The sequence below is a fragment of the Polistes canadensis genome, unplaced genomic scaffold, assembly GCF_001313835.1.
Source record: "Polistes canadensis isolate GaletaPanama2010 unplaced genomic scaffold, ASM131383v1 scaffold_205, whole genome shotgun sequence".
NCBI classification, from domain to species: domain Eukaryota; kingdom Metazoa; phylum Arthropoda; class Insecta; order Hymenoptera; family Vespidae; genus Polistes; species Polistes canadensis.
The window spans coordinates 172,536-188,942 of record NW_014569752.1 but is presented as its reverse complement, the minus strand read 5'-3'; the positions used below and the strand labels follow the sequence as shown (position 1 = coordinate 188,942).

At 29.3% G+C, this 16,407-nt stretch overlaps 4 protein-coding genes across 4 annotated transcripts; 3 read left to right on the top strand and 1 right to left on the bottom strand.

The window, feature by feature from the left end:
* Window positions 1-115: 115 nt before the first annotated feature.
* LOC106789825 (NADH dehydrogenase [ubiquinone] 1 alpha subcomplex subunit 9, mitochondrial) lies at window positions 116-2,422 on the top strand. The gene is made up of 7 exons (XM_014754337.1): window positions 116-304; window positions 426-634; window positions 826-1,119; window positions 1,293-1,459; window positions 1,557-1,685; window positions 1,770-1,959; window positions 2,080-2,422. Exons 1-7 carry the CDS (start codon window positions 268-270, stop codon window positions 2,257-2,259), a joined length of 1,206 nt encoding a protein of 401 aa, XP_014609823.1. The 5' UTR covers window positions 116-267; the 3' UTR covers window positions 2,260-2,422.
* Window positions 2,423-2,513: 91 nt separating this feature from the next.
* Window positions 2,514-7,828, bottom strand: LOC106789824 (membrane-bound transcription factor site-1 protease). Its single transcript, XM_014754336.1, has 14 exons — window positions 7,597-7,828; window positions 6,768-7,327; window positions 6,559-6,690; window positions 6,268-6,477; window positions 6,001-6,185; window positions 5,604-5,901; window positions 5,366-5,517; window positions 5,000-5,280; window positions 4,818-4,929; window positions 4,467-4,725; window positions 4,112-4,386; window positions 3,737-4,029; window positions 3,380-3,656; window positions 2,514-3,260 (listed from the first exon to the last, which is right to left on the bottom strand). Exons 2-14 carry the CDS (start codon window positions 7,311-7,313, stop codon window positions 2,909-2,911), a joined length of 3,372 nt encoding a protein of 1,123 aa, XP_014609822.1. The 5' UTR covers window positions 7,314-7,327; window positions 7,597-7,828; the 3' UTR covers window positions 2,514-2,908.
* Window positions 7,829-7,974: 146 nt separating this feature from the next.
* LOC106789861 (general transcription factor 3C polypeptide 3) lies at window positions 7,975-11,441 on the top strand. The gene is made up of 5 exons (XM_014754387.1): window positions 7,975-8,081; window positions 8,404-8,837; window positions 8,905-9,111; window positions 9,205-11,000; window positions 11,100-11,441. The coding sequence occupies exons 2-5, from the start codon at window positions 8,410-8,412 to the stop codon at window positions 11,378-11,380; spliced, it is 2,712 nt and encodes a 903-aa protein (XP_014609873.1). The 5' UTR covers window positions 7,975-8,081; window positions 8,404-8,409; the 3' UTR covers window positions 11,381-11,441.
* Window positions 11,442-11,605: 164 nt separating this feature from the next.
* On the top strand, window positions 11,606-15,835 carry LOC106789870 (DNA ligase 4). The gene is made up of 11 exons (XM_014754394.1): window positions 11,606-11,768; window positions 11,840-11,997; window positions 12,062-12,336; window positions 12,433-12,744; window positions 12,836-13,145; window positions 13,211-13,340; window positions 13,407-13,655; window positions 13,734-13,922; window positions 14,038-14,361; window positions 14,678-14,920; window positions 15,008-15,835. The coding sequence occupies exons 1-11, from the start codon at window positions 11,607-11,609 to the stop codon at window positions 15,350-15,352; spliced, it is 2,697 nt and encodes an 898-aa protein (XP_014609880.1). The 5' UTR covers window position 11,606; the 3' UTR covers window positions 15,353-15,835.
* The last annotated feature ends 572 nt before the right edge of the window (window positions 15,836-16,407 follow it).

Genomic DNA, 16,407 nt, shown 5'->3' with positions numbered 1-16,407 from the left:
ATTAATTTATATTATTACTTATGTATATCTATATATATGTATATATTATAGACGTATATTCGTCTTTTTTTACTAATAATATAATATATTACTTTTTCACAGATAAAATAACGAATATATTTGGGTATTAAATAATAATAGTCAAAAGTTTTGGTGACATCACATTGGCAATACTTTCGACACTCTGCTACTAAAAAAATGAACAGTCTGTAAATATTGAACATTAATCTTTTAGACTAACCTTTGTTTTACAATCGTTAGTCAAAAATGTCAGCTGTAATTTTAAAGAATTTCTTTCAGACAAGTAAGATTTAAATTAACAAATCAATATCATTAACACATACTGATCTATTTTTCATACCATAAATTATATTCAAGTATAATTATGTAATAGTAATCATTTCTCTATTTATTTTATATTTTAGGATTGCAAACAATACATTTTGCTAGTATCATTGTTCAAGGGAATAATTATTCCAATCAGCCACGTATTATTAAAAATCCGACTACAGCTTCTTTAAAAAGAGGTACTGGAGGACGTTCCTCCTTCAATGGAATAGTATGTACAATTTTCGGTAATAATGGTTTCATTGGACGGAATGTGTGTAATCAACTTGGGAAGATTGGAACACAGGCATGTCATACTTATGTGTACAGCGTGTATCAAAATAAGTAAGAGATATAGTCGTAGTCTAACTGGATCATAATTTCCATTATTAAAGCAACAGTTATTATTATGTAGCAACATTTTCTATATTGTAATAAGAATATGATTTTTAATGTTTATCCGTTTAAATAATATACTTATTTTTTGTATTTTTTTAGTTGATTCTTCCACATCGCTCAGATTTTTATCACGTTCGGCATCTTAAACTTTGCGGTGATCTTGGACAAGTGCTTTTCCATGAATTCGATCTACGGGATGAAGAGGCAATCTATAAATGCGTGAAACATTCTAACGTAGTTATTAATTTAATAGGTAAAGATTGGGAAACTAAGAATTTCTCTTTCGAGGATGTACACGTTACAGGAGCCAGACGACTTGCTAGGATTTCCAAAGAGGCCGGTGTGGAACGTTTTATTCATGTTTCTTCTTTAAATGTATCTCCTAACCCTACGGTAATTAATTGCACGAATTAATTAATATGATAAATTTAAAATCAATTGACAAGGGGAGAACTAAGTTGACAGGACACCAATTTCTTTTTAATTTTACACAATTGTAGAGTCTCCCCTTGTGAGATTTTTTTTAACTTTATGCTAATAAATCAATTATTTTGCATTTGTATAAGCCATTGATATTGAAAGAGGGTTCACAATTTTTAAAATCAAAATGGCAAGGTGAATGTGCTGTTAAAGAAGAATTTCCTGAAGCAACGATAATTCGTCCATCAATTATCTATGGAATGCAAGACAAATTTTTGTCTTTTTACAGTGAGGGTTGGAATCAACAATCTTTGTACGTGTATAATAATGTATCTATGTTCATGCAAATGCATTTACGTTTTTGAATATTTTTATCATTTTTTCTATTCATACATTTTATATTATGATAGTGTACCAGTACTTTGGAAAAAAGGTGAACAAACAGAGAAGCAACCAATTCATATATCCGAGGTAGTTAATGGTATATCTGCTATCGTACAAGATCTTAGTACTGTTGGAAAAACCTACCAATTTGTTGGGTACGTATCTGGAAATAGTTTAATACGAGAATAAAATGTTAATTATTTTTGTTTAATTATGGTATATAAATAATTTTGTTTTAGACCAAAAAGATACAAATTAAGAAGTTTAGTCGAATGGATTCAAAGATCTATAATGGATTCTAAGAAGAAAGAGTATAATCAAGTAATAGATCTAGATAAAGCTATATTCTTTAAATTGAAAGTATCTTTATGCGATGCTTTAGGAATTACAAATCGTTATAACAATTTACATTGGGAGGGTATAGAAAAAGTATGTATTACTTTTATCATTTATATAAAGTACACTGTTTCATTTATTATTGCATATTGCGATAATGAATTAGAATAAAATTTCAATAATTATATGGACTTTATTATCTGTTATTTTTAGGATAGCACAACCGATGTTGTTTTGAAAGATCTACCTACGATAGAGGACCTTGATATTAAACTTTCTCCCATCGAAGAACAAGGTTCGTGGGATTTGAAATTATATGACAGACGTAATTATTTTGATGAATCCCTTCGTGAGCGTACAGCAGTACGACCGCCAGAAGCTATATCAATTTAATTGACATCAATATTTGAAATAATATTATAGTCGTGATATGAAATATGAAGATGTGATGAACAAATTACAAATTCGTTATCTAAATAAATTTCTGTACCTCCCATTCCAATAAATGTACATTTCTCACAATATATACGACAATAAAAAAAAAAAAGAAAAAGAACTTACCTTTAAAAATCAAGCACAAGAGTAGCGACACAATTAGTTTTAAAACTCTATCACTACTTGCGTAATAGGTCAGAAATAACACGTTCTAATGTTAAACGGTTTTCTTTAAGTAGTTACATAAAACATATTTGTAATATTAAATCACAAGATATACAATATTTTCCTAAAATTTTGCCCAAGTTTAATGATATCCTTGTAAAGGAAATTAAAGCATATAAGATATGTTTTGTAACTTTCTAATAATATTTCTATAGAAAATTTGTCGAATGATATCAATTTTGGCACGTGTAAGCACCTTTTTACTTATCCGTTTCTGAATAATTAATAGAGAAAAATTTGATGAAGTGTTATTTGGATTTTAGAATATTTCTATATACGATAGATTGATTGTTGTCTATATAAAATATATCTATAAACAAAAATGTTATAAAACTATTTATAAAACTTCTCTTTACAAGCATTTTGATCACACCATTCAAAACTACCTGCGTATAGGATTAAAAGTTTGTATAAGCCTACGCAATTTACCAACTGTTCGTTTTCTTCTAGAGTGTCTTCTGAATATCACCCAGTTGCAGCGATTAAGAAAACATAAAAGTAATGTAACTATCATAATAATTATTACTACATAATACCATTCGTTCCAAATTGCTTGAAAGTCTTGTTCGTTCTGTTTTTTATGAACAACTCCGTTTAAATCATTATTATATAACAAAGGAACATTATTAGCTCCAATATGTCGTTTAAACCACAACGAATCTTCTGGTGGAATTGGATTTGCGGCTATTATTCCGCTATCCACGGAGAGTAATTTTTGTGATTTGTATAAATTTCTGTAAATATTATTGTAATTAGTTTACTTATCAAAGAATTATTAATATTTATTTATATACGAATATGCTTACGATCATTCGTAAGCAAGTATTAACGAATGAAAAAATATTATGCTTACGTTGGTGCAGATTCGTTAACTGGTTTTGGTACAGCTAATATTACAGTGGGACACAATGGTAGTGGTCGATAACGACCAGCTCCAGTTCTTTCGGATGCTATTACCTTACTATGACGTTTGAAATTGCTATTTTCTATTCGTTGAGGTAATACGCTATGCTCGAAATGATCCAATTCATTTAGATTTTTATTCGGAGGCGAATTTTCATTGATAAATATAGTTGCTATTCGACCTGTAGTAGTATACTCTAAGATGGCATCGAGCATCCAGAAACAAGCTAGAAAAATATCATATTTTTCTTCGCAATACTTAACATACATATACATAAAATTATTTGATTTAATTTAAAATATATACGTTTTTGCAAATGACTGTCGTCGATGCAATTTGAATCTCCGTATACTACAAGTCTTCCAGGCATATCGTTTACATGTTCTTTCTCATGATTGTCTTCCGGAAAATCTTCTTCCGAATCTTTTATATCGTTATTTTTAATAATGCTATCATTTTCTTTAATGCTTTCATAATGTTTGGTTTGTAATAATCCAAGTATTGGTACAAGTTTGGACGTTCTCGTTTCTGTTTCTAGAATAAATTCTTCACCTTGGTCGCGTAACTTTGCATAAAGTAGAACACCATCTTTTGGAAATCTTGTTTGTTTCATGTAAAAATATATTATCTCAATTTTCCTGTAGAATTTATTGGAATAAATTAATGGATTTTATTGTTTACCGAGTAATAGTCGATCCAGAAGCAAAAGATATTGGTGAATGTTGACCAAGAGTAAACTGACCCTCTTGTACGTGATCGCTAAATGCTATTCCCCAATTAGGATATAAAAGATCATTTAAAGCTGGAATATTTGCACCTCCGGTATCAGGAACCCACCATTGGCGAGTGTTTTCATCATAAAATTTGACTTTTCTCATAACAGTAACGTTATACCAATCTGCAAAAATAATTACAGAAAGTCCATCCTCTTCGACATCTCGTTTTAATTTTGCTATCTATAAAAAAGATTATACACTTCATTTTAATAATTGTTAAATAAAAATAAAATAAAATAAAATAAAGAACAATGTGTAACCTCTTCCGGGAAGAATTCTTCTTCCGCATCAACTATTAATAACGTTCCATAATTTTTAGCATTGAAACAAGTAAATGGATGACCAAGTACTTCAAGATAATACCCAGCATTACGTAAGTGTTGATACATATGTTTAAAATTTGTATGAATGTGATCACCATTCCAATCTAAGGGATCATTTTTGACACTTAAATCATCCCTTGGAAAAAATCCTGGAGGATAACGTAAGTTATGGTATTGATCCCAAAGAATACGTTTACTGTTAAATAATAATCATTATAATTATACATTTAATATCAACAATAAATGTATATAAGTTGTATGCACATAACATTTATTATTTATACTTACTGTCGAGGTGGAATCGGTATAACTTTGGCTTTTAATGGTAGTTCAATCGTTGATTGGCGTGGTTCCTCTTCTCCATTACATGGTGGTGATGTTATAGTTATAGATATATGACCTATACGTTTGAATATATTATTAAAATGATTTTTTTTCCAATATAATAGCTATTAAATAATTTCTATTACCTTGAGCTATACCCTGCCAATCACGAGAACTTGATGGAACAGTTATAGAAACGGCTAACCAGCCAGACCATGGCCATAAAACATCACTGTGCGTTAATGATATATCAATTCGTTCACCATTACCATTACCAGTATACGGATGCCAAGTCAGATCAGTAATATGACCCGAAACACCCAATCCATTAATTATAGTTATATTTACGATGGTTGGTATACCGGTGTGATAAACGGCTTGAGTACAATATGGCCACATATACTGACACTCAGTTAGATCTATATAACTGAATTTATATTATCTATTAAACATAGATAATCTCAGTGTTTTAGTCTTTTCTATTTATTTCTTACTAATAAAATATTCGCTACCTTGGACTGAGAGTACACATAGGCGTATATAATTTTAAAAAGTGATACGCTCTCAACAAATCTAATTTTCCTGCTCCTTGTTCAAACATACCAATACCTGATAAACGTCGTGCCGAACTGAGCAATGCTTGTTTCATACTAGCCGGTGTTATCTATATATATAATATAAAAATAATTAATTTCTGTTAAAATAAATATATATATAAAAAATTGATATACTTTTTAGAATAATAATTACCTTTCTATTAATATTTAGTGAACCGTTTGGTTCAACAAAACCACTTGCCAAAAGTGCTACAGCACCAGCTACAACAGGACTAGCTACAGAAGTACCGGAAAGTGTTTTGCAACCGTTCGGCAATGCCAAACCTCTAACTCCTGATCCATATGTAACTAAATCTGGTTTGACTCTTCCATAACCAGATGGTAATTCCCATGTTGTCATACCTCTCGACGAAAATCTGGCTATTTGATCCTCCCAATTGATTCCTCCTACACCAATGACATCCATTTGATCGGCAGGATTATTTAATGTTCTATATATAGAAAATATGAGAAATTTATATTATAGATAAAACAAATGTACATCTTTTTATCGATCAATTATATAAATAATAATAATAATTAAGGTCTACCCATAAAGAGGACCATCATTCCCAATCGCAGACACCATGATTACACCATTTGCTGTAAGTTCCCAAACTTTATCAACAAATGGATGATCCATAAAATCTGGACCACCAATACTAAGATTTAGTACAGTTACTTTAGTTAGTATGGCATAATTGAACGCATCAAGAAACCATGATGTGTATGACACCTATAATAGAGAAATATAAAATAGTGTCGTTTAACAGATATTATAAATTTGATATATACACGATTAAGAATATTAGACATACTTGAGTTTTAGTGAAGACACGAAAAATATGCAATTCGGCATCCGGTGCAAATCCAAGACATTCTTTGGAAGATGAAGCTATAACACCAGCAACAAATGTTCCATGACCAACACCATCGTCATAAGTTTTTTCATTAGTCCAATTGGAACGTTCTTTAACTTTTTTAAAATGTGGATGATTGGCAGCTAATCCTGTATCAAATATTGCTACCTGTAAATGTATAATATATTTAAAAGTTTTATTTTAAATGACATTCATTGTATCCATTTTCATAATTATTTTTATAATTACCTTAATACCATGACCAGTTAAACCCAAGCTCCATAAAGCATCCGCTTGTAGAATAGTTGTGATTTGCCTTGGAATAGCACGTAATAATCTGCGAGATGCATGTCGATTTATCGGTTGCCAGAAGTGATTACCCTGAAACAAAATATATATTTCTGTAATATAAGTTTTATGAATGAATCTTATAGACAATAATATTTTTAAAAACATACGTAGGTAGTGATTTTCCTTTTGAATCCTTTATACTCAGGCAATTCTCCTTCTTCTGTGATATTAATATATTTTAAACTTCTACGTACTAATCGTTGAGGTGTTACTCTTTTAATAAGCGGATGATCCATCAAGGCATTGAGACCATGAAAATTATCGGTTTCTTCTAAAAGTACTACATCAAAGTCGCTAGGAAAATTACTAGCCAAATTATTTCTAGTAAGTAATTTCCAATTATTAACACCTGATGAATTCAATGCAGCGTGTATATAATTTTTACGAGCGTTAGGCTTGTAATAACCTTTGAACGCTACGATATATTCATTTTTAACAATTCTAGATGAAAATTGAATTTTAACTTCGTGCATATTATTATACATATCACATGATGATATCGTCGAGGTATCATGCAACTGGGACTCGTGTGCCGGGTTATGACGATTCTGTTCTTCTTCTGGCGTACAGTTTAACTGGTTATTACATGATTTTTTTCCAAAGCTAAGTAGTAATACCAAAGTAATATACGTCCAAGATATATGCGACTTCATACTATTGGCACAAACTGAAAAACGATATATATTATTACGTAAAGAAATTATTCATAATATAATGAAAAAGTGAACATAGGCTTTTAACATAAACCATTTGTTCTATCTCTTTCATTAACTTCTTTATCTAACATTATTGTATAGGCATTCATGATGAGTCATTGATTTATTATGCAGTATATTTGTTCTGTACACAAAAGCAAATGTATGTCAATAAAGCTTAGACTATTACTATGTTTAATTTTCTTTTGAAGATAACGATCAAAAATAAATATTAACTTACGGTAACAATATATTTATTCTTCACGTCATAACCTCAAGTTTTATTTGTCATATAAATTGACATTATGAAATATTACAGGTGTACATTTATTAATTATTTATATTAAAGGTTAATCATCGTTATTTTCAATAGTAGAGACATTTTGAAGTATGCACACAATGAAATCATATATATCACGATATCCATGCTTCGGTGTTTACAAATCTCATCGCATTTAAAGACGGAGGTTGTATCGAACTTTGTATCGAAATAAGGTTAAATAATATTTCAGTGCTGACACCACGCGATAATAAAAAAAAATAAAGTACTAGATTACAAAAAGTTACTAGAACTTTGTAATCTAGTTATCAATGTTTTTTCTATGTTGGTATCCAATAATTAAAAATGTCGCATTGCTTTTGAGAAGTATTTACATTTTTTTTTGTAGTTCTGTTATTAAAAAATAAATGTTGCAGTAATAAGAAAGCCTGGTAGACGATTCATTTGTAAGTATTTCATTTTAAAATATTTCATTTTTAATTATTCCTTTTTTTTAAACATTTATATGTACAAATATGTGCACGTGTGTGTATAATGTTTATTTAAAAGATCATTTTATCTATCACACAAATTTGATTTGATAAAATGTAATGATAATAATAATTGCGTGGGTGTTTAATAATAAATATAAATTTAAATAATGTAAATTAATCTTAATTATCAATTAAGATTAACATTTTAATATCTTAATTATAAAACATAAAAATGAACATTTGTAACTTCAAGTATTAAATAAAAAGTAACTTTGTTACTGCATTGTGTTATTAGTGCAAAATGGAGGAATTAACAGTAGATAATAATGAAACAGACATGGATGTTGAAACAAATTCAGAAGTTAAATCAAATGAACAGAAAGGAAACATAATGATACTTGAACACGATAAAAGTGCTATGCCAATAATCATAGAAGAATTGGATGAAAATGCTATCGATTCCATGAACATGGATATGACTGAGTTCAAGGAAGCTAAAGCTTTAGAAGTACACGATGTATCTGAAACAATAATTTCATCGTACATGTGTTCTCAAGAAGGTAGTCCGGTTAACGATATTCTAATGGAGGTAGATGACCAAAGTATGATATTAATCGAAGAAGAAAGATTGACTAAACAATTTGTTAATGGGGAAGTAACGTTCAGCGAGTATTCATCTAAGATAATTGAAACTCCAGATCCAGAAATCTCAGATATGGATATCAATGAGTATGTACTACGAGAAATATCAAATTTGTATCTAATGAATTTTACTAATAGATAATATCATTTTTAGAAGAGATTCAGAAAAGGAACAAGAAGTTTCGCATCAAGTTGTTAATAAAAAAGAAAAACACAAGACAACAATGTTACAATCCTCGGGACCAAGAAAAAGACGGAGAATGTTTCCTCCAATTTTGCAAGGTCTCATGGGTGAAGCTAATATACGTTTCGCCAGAGGAGAAATAGATATAGCTGAGAAATTATGTATGGAAATAATTAGGCAAGTTTTTATTTTCATATCCAAGTTTTTAGAAGATTTGAAGTAAATAATATCGAAGTATCGTTGATTAATTCATTATTACTACTTCTATAGGCAGGCACCGAGTGCTCCTGAACCATTTCAAACGTTAGCAATGATATATGAAAATGATCAGCCTGAAAGATCGTTACAATACGCATTAATAGCTGCACATCTTAGTCCAAAGGATGCAGATCAATGGACTAGATTGGCTAATTTATCATTGGAGAGTGGGAATATTAATCAAGCGATAATGTGTTATTCCAAAGCCATTCAAGCTAATCCGAAGGATGTACATTTGTACGAATCGTTGATAGAACTTGAAGAACAAAATGGAGATAAAAAAGCTCATATAAAAGCTTATACTAGATTATTACATCATTTGGATTCGGACCAAGGCCAAGATATATTGAAATATGCTAAAATATTAGCCAAACGACATATGCAAGATAATAATAACGAACAAGCGTTCCAAGCTATGGAATGTATTTTTGTTAAATGTCCTGAATTGATAACATTAGAAGAAGTTAATATTATGACAGAATTGTTAATTAGTTTAAAACATTTTAATAGATGTTTAGATACTCTAATTAAGTATACCAGTATTTGGGTTAGATTTAAAGATACTTCGGATAAAAATGATTCTGAATCTCCTAATGTACGTGTAATAGAGACCTGTGATATGCCGGACGATGTTGTAGTAGATTTAAAAGCCAAATTTCTTATAACTCTTATTGAACTTAATGAAATAATTATGGCGGATAAACTTTTACCTAAATTGTTAACAGAAGATCCGGAAATATCTGGAGATTTATTTCTAGATGTAGCCGAATCTTTTATGGGTAAAAATGAATTTCAACGAGCTCTTATTTTATTAGATCCGTTAGTCAAAAGCACTCATTTTAGTTTAGCAGCTGTTTGGTTGAGGCACGCGGAATGTTGGGTTGGTTGTAAAGATCTAAAAAAGGCAATTAAATCTTACGAGGTAGTTAAACAATTATCTCCACAACATTTAGGTGCTAGATTAGCATTAGCTAAACTTTATAAGTTTAAAGGACAATATTCTAAGGCTGCAGAAGTTCTTAAACAAGATCCAGAAATGGACACATTGGATCCTAATGTTATTTACATGAGGACACTACTACTCTTCAAAACTCAAAAATATGACGAATATTTTAAATCAGGAATGTTATTACTTTCAAGACATTGTATTAATATTAGATCCAAAGCCGAACTTGGTGCGTTATCAAGAGCGACCGGAGTACGTCAACGTCTTGAATCATTACAATTGCATAGATTATCTTGTGGCGAAAAACTTATAGAGGAAGATCAGCCAACGTTTATTAATAGCGAAGAACCAAGTGAAAGGAATGAATTCCTTTTATTTATTCAAATGTGCAAATTAGCTTACACATCTAAAAGATTCGGATTACTTCAAAGAATGTGTTTTAGTGCATTGACGTCAAAAAGATTTGAGAAGAGAAATTCTCATATTATATTCTTGTGTTTGGTATCCTGCATTCACAATAACGATTCCTTTTATGGATACAATATTGTGCGCGAAATAGTCAAAGTTTGTCAACGTTCAAATTCCATCAATTTGCTTAATATAGTTATTCAAAGGGCCGAAGATTCTAGACACAATAGATTCATAATGCGTTTACTTGGACGAGAAGAGGCGTTCTCTCATTTGCATATAATGCATGCGAATAATTGCCTCGTCTCAGGAACGTACACTTATGCTCTCAACGATTATATATCACTCTTCAGAGTAACGCCAAATGCATTATTGGCTTTACTAATTTCTGTAACTTTATTACAAATGGCGTGCCAAAAGAATTCTATAAAAAAGAATCAGTTAGTAATTCAAGGTAATTAATACATTCATCTTAATATATTTATCAAGGTTTCAATATGAAATATTATTATTACAAATGATTGGATATAAATAATTTATTGTTGAATTGTAGCTATCGCATTCATAAAGAAATACGCTCAACTACGAGGAGAGGATGGTAGACATGAAGCGTATTATAATAAAGCACGTGTATTTCATCAAATTGGAATGTTTCCATCAGCCATACATTATTATAAATTAGTTCTTCATACAGATCCAGGAGAATTAGTTAAACAAAATGAAGAACTTTTAGATTTGAAGAAAGAAGCAGCCTTTAATCTTCATCTTATATATCTACAATCTGAGAATTTTCATCTTGCTAGAATGTATCTTGAAAATTACATTACTATATAAAAAAAAAAGTAGTGTATATATATATACACACACACACACAAGTTCCTACGTTTATTTTTATACCAAAAGTATTTGTATATAAAAATTTGTGTACATAAAGTATTATCTATAAAAATAAAGTATTTATAAATTAACTTGTTTGTAATTTCTGAGAAACTCCCGTTTGATGAAAAATTTTTATAAATTTTTAACTTTGTAATTTTATATCTTAAAGATTTATTTAAAGATGAGCGTATCGTTATCATCAAGAATTAAATTTAAACAATTGTGTGAAGTCTTGGAAAGAATTATTAAAGCTTGTGCCTCCGAAAAGCTTAAAATTCTACAAGAATTTATTCAACAATATCAGAAGGATGGTGCTAAATTGAAAGAAGAAAATCCAAATGCGGTGAGTTATAAAGAAAGAAAACTAATAAATATTATTAAACATTAATAATTCTTTTCTATTTTGTTTATTAGAATATTTCAATATTTCCCGTATTAAGATTGCTCTTACCAGAATGCGACCGTGAACGTAAATCATATAATTTGAAGCAGAAATTATTGGTGAATATTTACATTCGTGTACTTTGTCTAGGAAAGTCGAGTAAAGATGCTAAGAAATTGATAAATTACAGGTATTCATATTTTTTTATATATTATTATATATATTGCAATAATATTAATATATTTCTATTATAGAATACCTACTTCAAATAAATCTAACGGAAGTGATCTAGCTGAAATAGTTTATTCGATTGTGCGAAAACAATTGTCACCCCAAAAGGAATCATTTACAATAGATAGAATAAATACATTTTTAGATGATATATCAAAAGCGAGCGAAGAAAATAAAAATAAAGATGAATTATTCAAAGAATTGTTTAGACAGATAAGCGCGTTAGAATTAAAATGGTTGACTCGTATTATTTTAAAAAATTTAAAGTTGGGCATTGGAACACAAAAAGTGTTGCAAGGTTTGTTTAAGAAAAAGATATTGGAAATAATATATTATATATCAAGGCTGTTAAAACTAATATTATTGAAATTAATAATTCTTTTTTTTTTTATAGTTTATCATCCGGAAGCATATGAATATTTTTGTACAACTTCTGAACTACGAAAAATTTGTGATAATCTCGATCGAAATAAAAAGAGAATTAATTTTGATATTGAAGTTTTCTCTTTTTTCAAACCCATGTTGTTGGAAAGATTTGCCATTAAGGATGCAGAAAAACTTTTTTACAATAAAGATGAGTACTTCGTACAAACGAAATTTGATGGAGAACGTTCTCAAATACATATGAAAGATGGTATATTTAAATATTTAACGAGACAGGGATTTGATATCACAAGTAACTGGGGATATGGAAAAAGTAATTCAGGTAAATGCAGTAACCATATATAGTATATATATATATATATATATATATTTATATATATATATCTAATTCTTATTAAAGTAATTTTTTGTAGATGGTTTTCTAACTAGTATACTTTCACGTCGTTTAAATCAACAATGCAAATCTATCATTTTGGATGGCGAAATGATGGGCTGGCATAAACAAAAGAAAATGTTTGGATCGAAAGGTATGAGCTATGACGTTAAAAAGCTTACAGCTAAAAGTTCTTTTCAACCCTGCTTTGTGGCCTATGATATTATTCTTTACAATGACAATCTACTTATTAATCGACCTTATAAAGAAAGATTGAATATATTAAAAGATGCATTTCAAGATGAAGAAGGTTCATTAATTAAATGCCAAAATACGATCATTTCTAACAGGTAATTATATAAAGATTACATTTAACATTGTTATAAATATTAATAATTATTTGTTTTATATATAGCAAAGATCTATTGGATATTTTTAATAAAAGTCTTGTCAATAAGGAAGAAGGAATTGTTATCAAAAAATCTGATTCCGTTTACAAACCAAATATTCGCAATGGAACTGGTTGTTACAAATTAAAAGCCGAGGTATAAATATATAAATATACATGTTTTTTTTCAATGAGTATTAACGTAATATTATTATTAAATTAGTATTCAGAAAATCTAATACAAGATATTGATTTGATTATACTTGGAGGCTATTATGGCGAAGGTGGTTTGATAAAAAGTTTTATGATGGGTGTTGCCGAAGTATCTGAAAAAGAAGGGGAAGAACCTAAACAATTTTTTTCTGTCGTGTCAGTGAGCAATGGTATCACAATGAAAGAATTGAAAGAATTTCATAAGAAATTCGAAAAGCATTGGATTAAAGACCGTCCTAATTGTATAATTGGTCCTAGGGTATTTAAAATGTTCATATATAATTTATTATAATTTTATATTATTACTTGTATAAACATCTGTGATTTATATTTTTAGATAGAGCCCCCAGATTTATGGATTCGACCTGAGCACTCGTTGATTTTAACACTTAGAGCAACAGAAATAACAAAAAGTGATGATTATTCAATCGGTTATACTTTACGTTTTCCTCGTATCGTAAAAATTAGAGAAGATAAGCCTTGGTACAGCGCTTGCACGATCACAGAATTTTTATCGTTGATAAAGGTATAAAACAATATACTCGCACAAAGAAATTTCATGGGTCCTAAATTATTATTCAACTTATCTCGTTTTTCTACTTTTCTTTATCTTCTTATATCTTTTGTTTATTTGTTTTTAGAATGCAGGAGTAATTCATAAATTGACTAAAAGACAAGCAACGATGAATGACATCGAAACTACAACAGAACCTGTTATTAAACCTAAGAAAATGCCTAAATCAACTGTGTCGGTGTTCGAAGAAGATTTATATAAGGACAAACAATTGAACAAAAATCTTGTACCGATAACACGTCTGTTAGACGGAAAAGAAATTTGTGTTATTAACGGTAATGATGAAATATCCAAAGAAGAAATAATAGAACAACTTTTACTGCATAGGGCAAAAGTTGTGCAAAATCCAACAAAAGAAACTTATTGCGTCATTGTTGGAAATGATAAAAAAGTATATAAATTATATTACAATTATAATATATATATGTTACTGTCAAAGCCGGAAATCAGGCATTACTAGTAAATCCTCGGCATTACTATGAATTTACGTTGTTTAAATAGTAATTTGATATTGTATAGAATATCAAAGTATTATGTTCAATACTTAGGAAAAACTGTAAGAATTCTTCTGTTTCCGACTTCTTTGGAAAGCTCTTTGCATTGATGAGAATGCCAAGGAATTACTAGCAATGACAGATTTCCGACTATGACGGTAACATATATATTACAGAGAAACGATTTACTGACTCTGTTTCATTTGATTTTAGGCAAAAGCAAGTAATGTAATAAAGACGAACAAATATGATGTGGTTACGTTAGATTGGTACAAACGTATTACCAAAGAAGAAAATTGGGGTGCACTGGAGAGTTTTTTACCATGGGATTTTCTTTCTATTCGTGACACGACAAAACAATTAATAATGGAAAAATATGACGAATATTATGATAGTTATACAATGGACGCCGACGAAGAAAGTTTACAACGTTCTTTAAAAAAAATGGAACCTATGGTAGATTAAATATATATAAAAATACATTTATATATTATTTGAAAAAATGAATACAGTTTGTATCTAATTAAATAATATTAATTTTAGATAAAGGAAGAAGAATTCACTTTTACCGAAGAACAAGAATTGTATAAAGAATTGGATAAAGAATTGTTTGACAATGGAATATCTCCGTTTTCTGTCTTCAAACAAATAATTGGATATTTTAAACAATGTTCCGATTCTACGAAGTTTAAATTTCGTTTTATGGGGGGTCTAATAAAAGAAGATATAAACGAACATATTAATTATATTTTCATCGAAGATAAATCATTAATTTCTCAAGTTAATGATATTATGAATGAATCAATGAAAGTAATTGATAGTAAATGGATAGATGAATGTTTTCAAGATCAAAAATTATATTCCATAGATAAATATATTATTAAATAATAATTTAATGGACATAAATGAGAAGTAAAATGAAATGAATTGGCCTAAAAATAATAAGAAGAAAAAGAATTTTTATCGAAAGTCTATCTGAAAACGGAAATAGCACGTGTGTTTATTTGAAACACCAAAGTTAAAGTAGACTACGGAATCATTTTAGCTTTAGTATTTTCACTAAGCGCCGAGAAACCGAATACTAGGTGGACTGACAGTTAGACAGTTTGCTCATTTAACATCTTCCCATTTCGAAATGGTTCTTCAGTTGAGCCTTTCCGTCTCTCCTTTTATTTTATTAGAATGTGCGTGCAAAATATGAGGCGTAAGGGTCGCAGCTGCAACGTTTCTCTTACAAAGGATGCCTTTCAGAAAGATTCTTAAACGAATTGAAACGAATAAAATTTCACAATGAAAAAGAACACAAATAACAAAAATATTTTAACGCGAGTCTAACCAAAACGCACGATGATTTCAACTTTATCCTTTACATATTTGTTATTGTATAATAATATAATTTTATGTTATATTAATTTAAATATATATATATTTGTATATATTGTTTATAAAAATAAAAAATAAAAAATAAAAAAATTGTGTACAATTCTAATTAAAATTAGAATGAATATACGTATGATTAAATAATTGTAATAGTCAATAAATGTGTTTCTATTATAATTACACGGCATCTTGAAAAATGAATCTGAAATTTATATGCGAATAGAAAACATGTTCATAAATATGTGAATGTGCATGTCTGTGCATGATACGTGTGTGGGTGTAGGACATCTCGTTAGCAGAAAGAAGACTATCTACGTATTACAGCAGAAAATAATGTACGGTTATGAGTGACGTTGTGTCCGCAACCGATCTACTTATAGACACTTCACCTAGAGACACGGGACGCATATTAATTGAGTTTCACATTTTCCGGGGCACACATCAGACTACTCGTATCTCTTTAAAGCATGTCCAATTTATTCATAGGATCTAGCAACTAACACACAACTCAGTCGGCCAGTTATTCAATTCATTCTCTTCTGTATTATTATTATTATTATCAT

What these genes read in the sequence shown, in the direction of transcription:
- LOC106789861 (XM_014754387.1), top strand. Translation starts at nt 8,410, where the DNA reads ATGGAGGAATTAACAGTAGATAATAATGAAACAGACATGGATGTTGAA. An exon ending in TCAGATATGGATATCAATGA is followed by an intron (nt 8,838 to 8,904) that starts GTATGTACTACG and finishes TATCATTTTTAG; the next exon opens with AAGAGATTCAGAAAAGGAAC. An exon ending in TTATGTATGGAAATAATTAG is followed by an intron (nt 9,112 to 9,204) that starts GCAAGTTTTTAT and finishes CTACTTCTATAG; the next exon opens with GCAGGCACCGAGTGCTCCTG.
- LOC106789825 (XM_014754337.1), top strand. Translation starts at nt 268, where the DNA reads ATGTCAGCTGTAATTTTAAAGAATTTCTTTCAGACAA. An exon ending in GGTTGGAATCAACAATCTTT is followed by an intron (nt 1,460 to 1,556) that starts GTACGTGTATAA and finishes ATATTATGATAG; the next exon opens with TGTACCAGTACTTTGGAAAA. An exon ending in ATTGGGAGGGTATAGAAAAA is followed by an intron (nt 1,960 to 2,079) that starts GTATGTATTACT and finishes TGTTATTTTTAG; the next exon opens with GATAGCACAACCGATGTTGT.
- LOC106789824 (XM_014754336.1), bottom strand. Translation starts at nt 7,313, where the DNA reads ATGAAGTCGCATATATCTTGGACGTATATTACTTTGGTATTACTACTT. An exon ending in CACTAAATATTAATAGAAAG is followed by an intron (nt 5,518 to 5,603) that starts GTAATTATTATT and finishes TTATATATATAG; the next exon opens with ATAACACCGGCTAGTATGAA. An exon ending in AAGAATTCTTCCCGGAAGAG is followed by an intron (nt 4,387 to 4,466) that starts GTTACACATTGT and finishes TCTTTTTTATAG; the next exon opens with ATAGCAAAATTAAAACGAGA.
- LOC106789870 (XM_014754394.1), top strand. Translation starts at nt 11,607, where the DNA reads ATGAGCGTATCGTTATCATCAAGAATTAAATTTAAACAATTGTGTGAA. An exon ending in AATTTTTATCGTTGATAAAG is followed by an intron (nt 13,923 to 14,037) that starts GTATAAAACAAT and finishes ATTTGTTTTTAG; the next exon opens with AATGCAGGAGTAATTCATAA. An exon ending in TTGTTGGAAATGATAAAAAA is followed by an intron (nt 14,362 to 14,677) that starts GTATATAAATTA and finishes ATTTGATTTTAG; the next exon opens with GCAAAAGCAAGTAATGTAAT.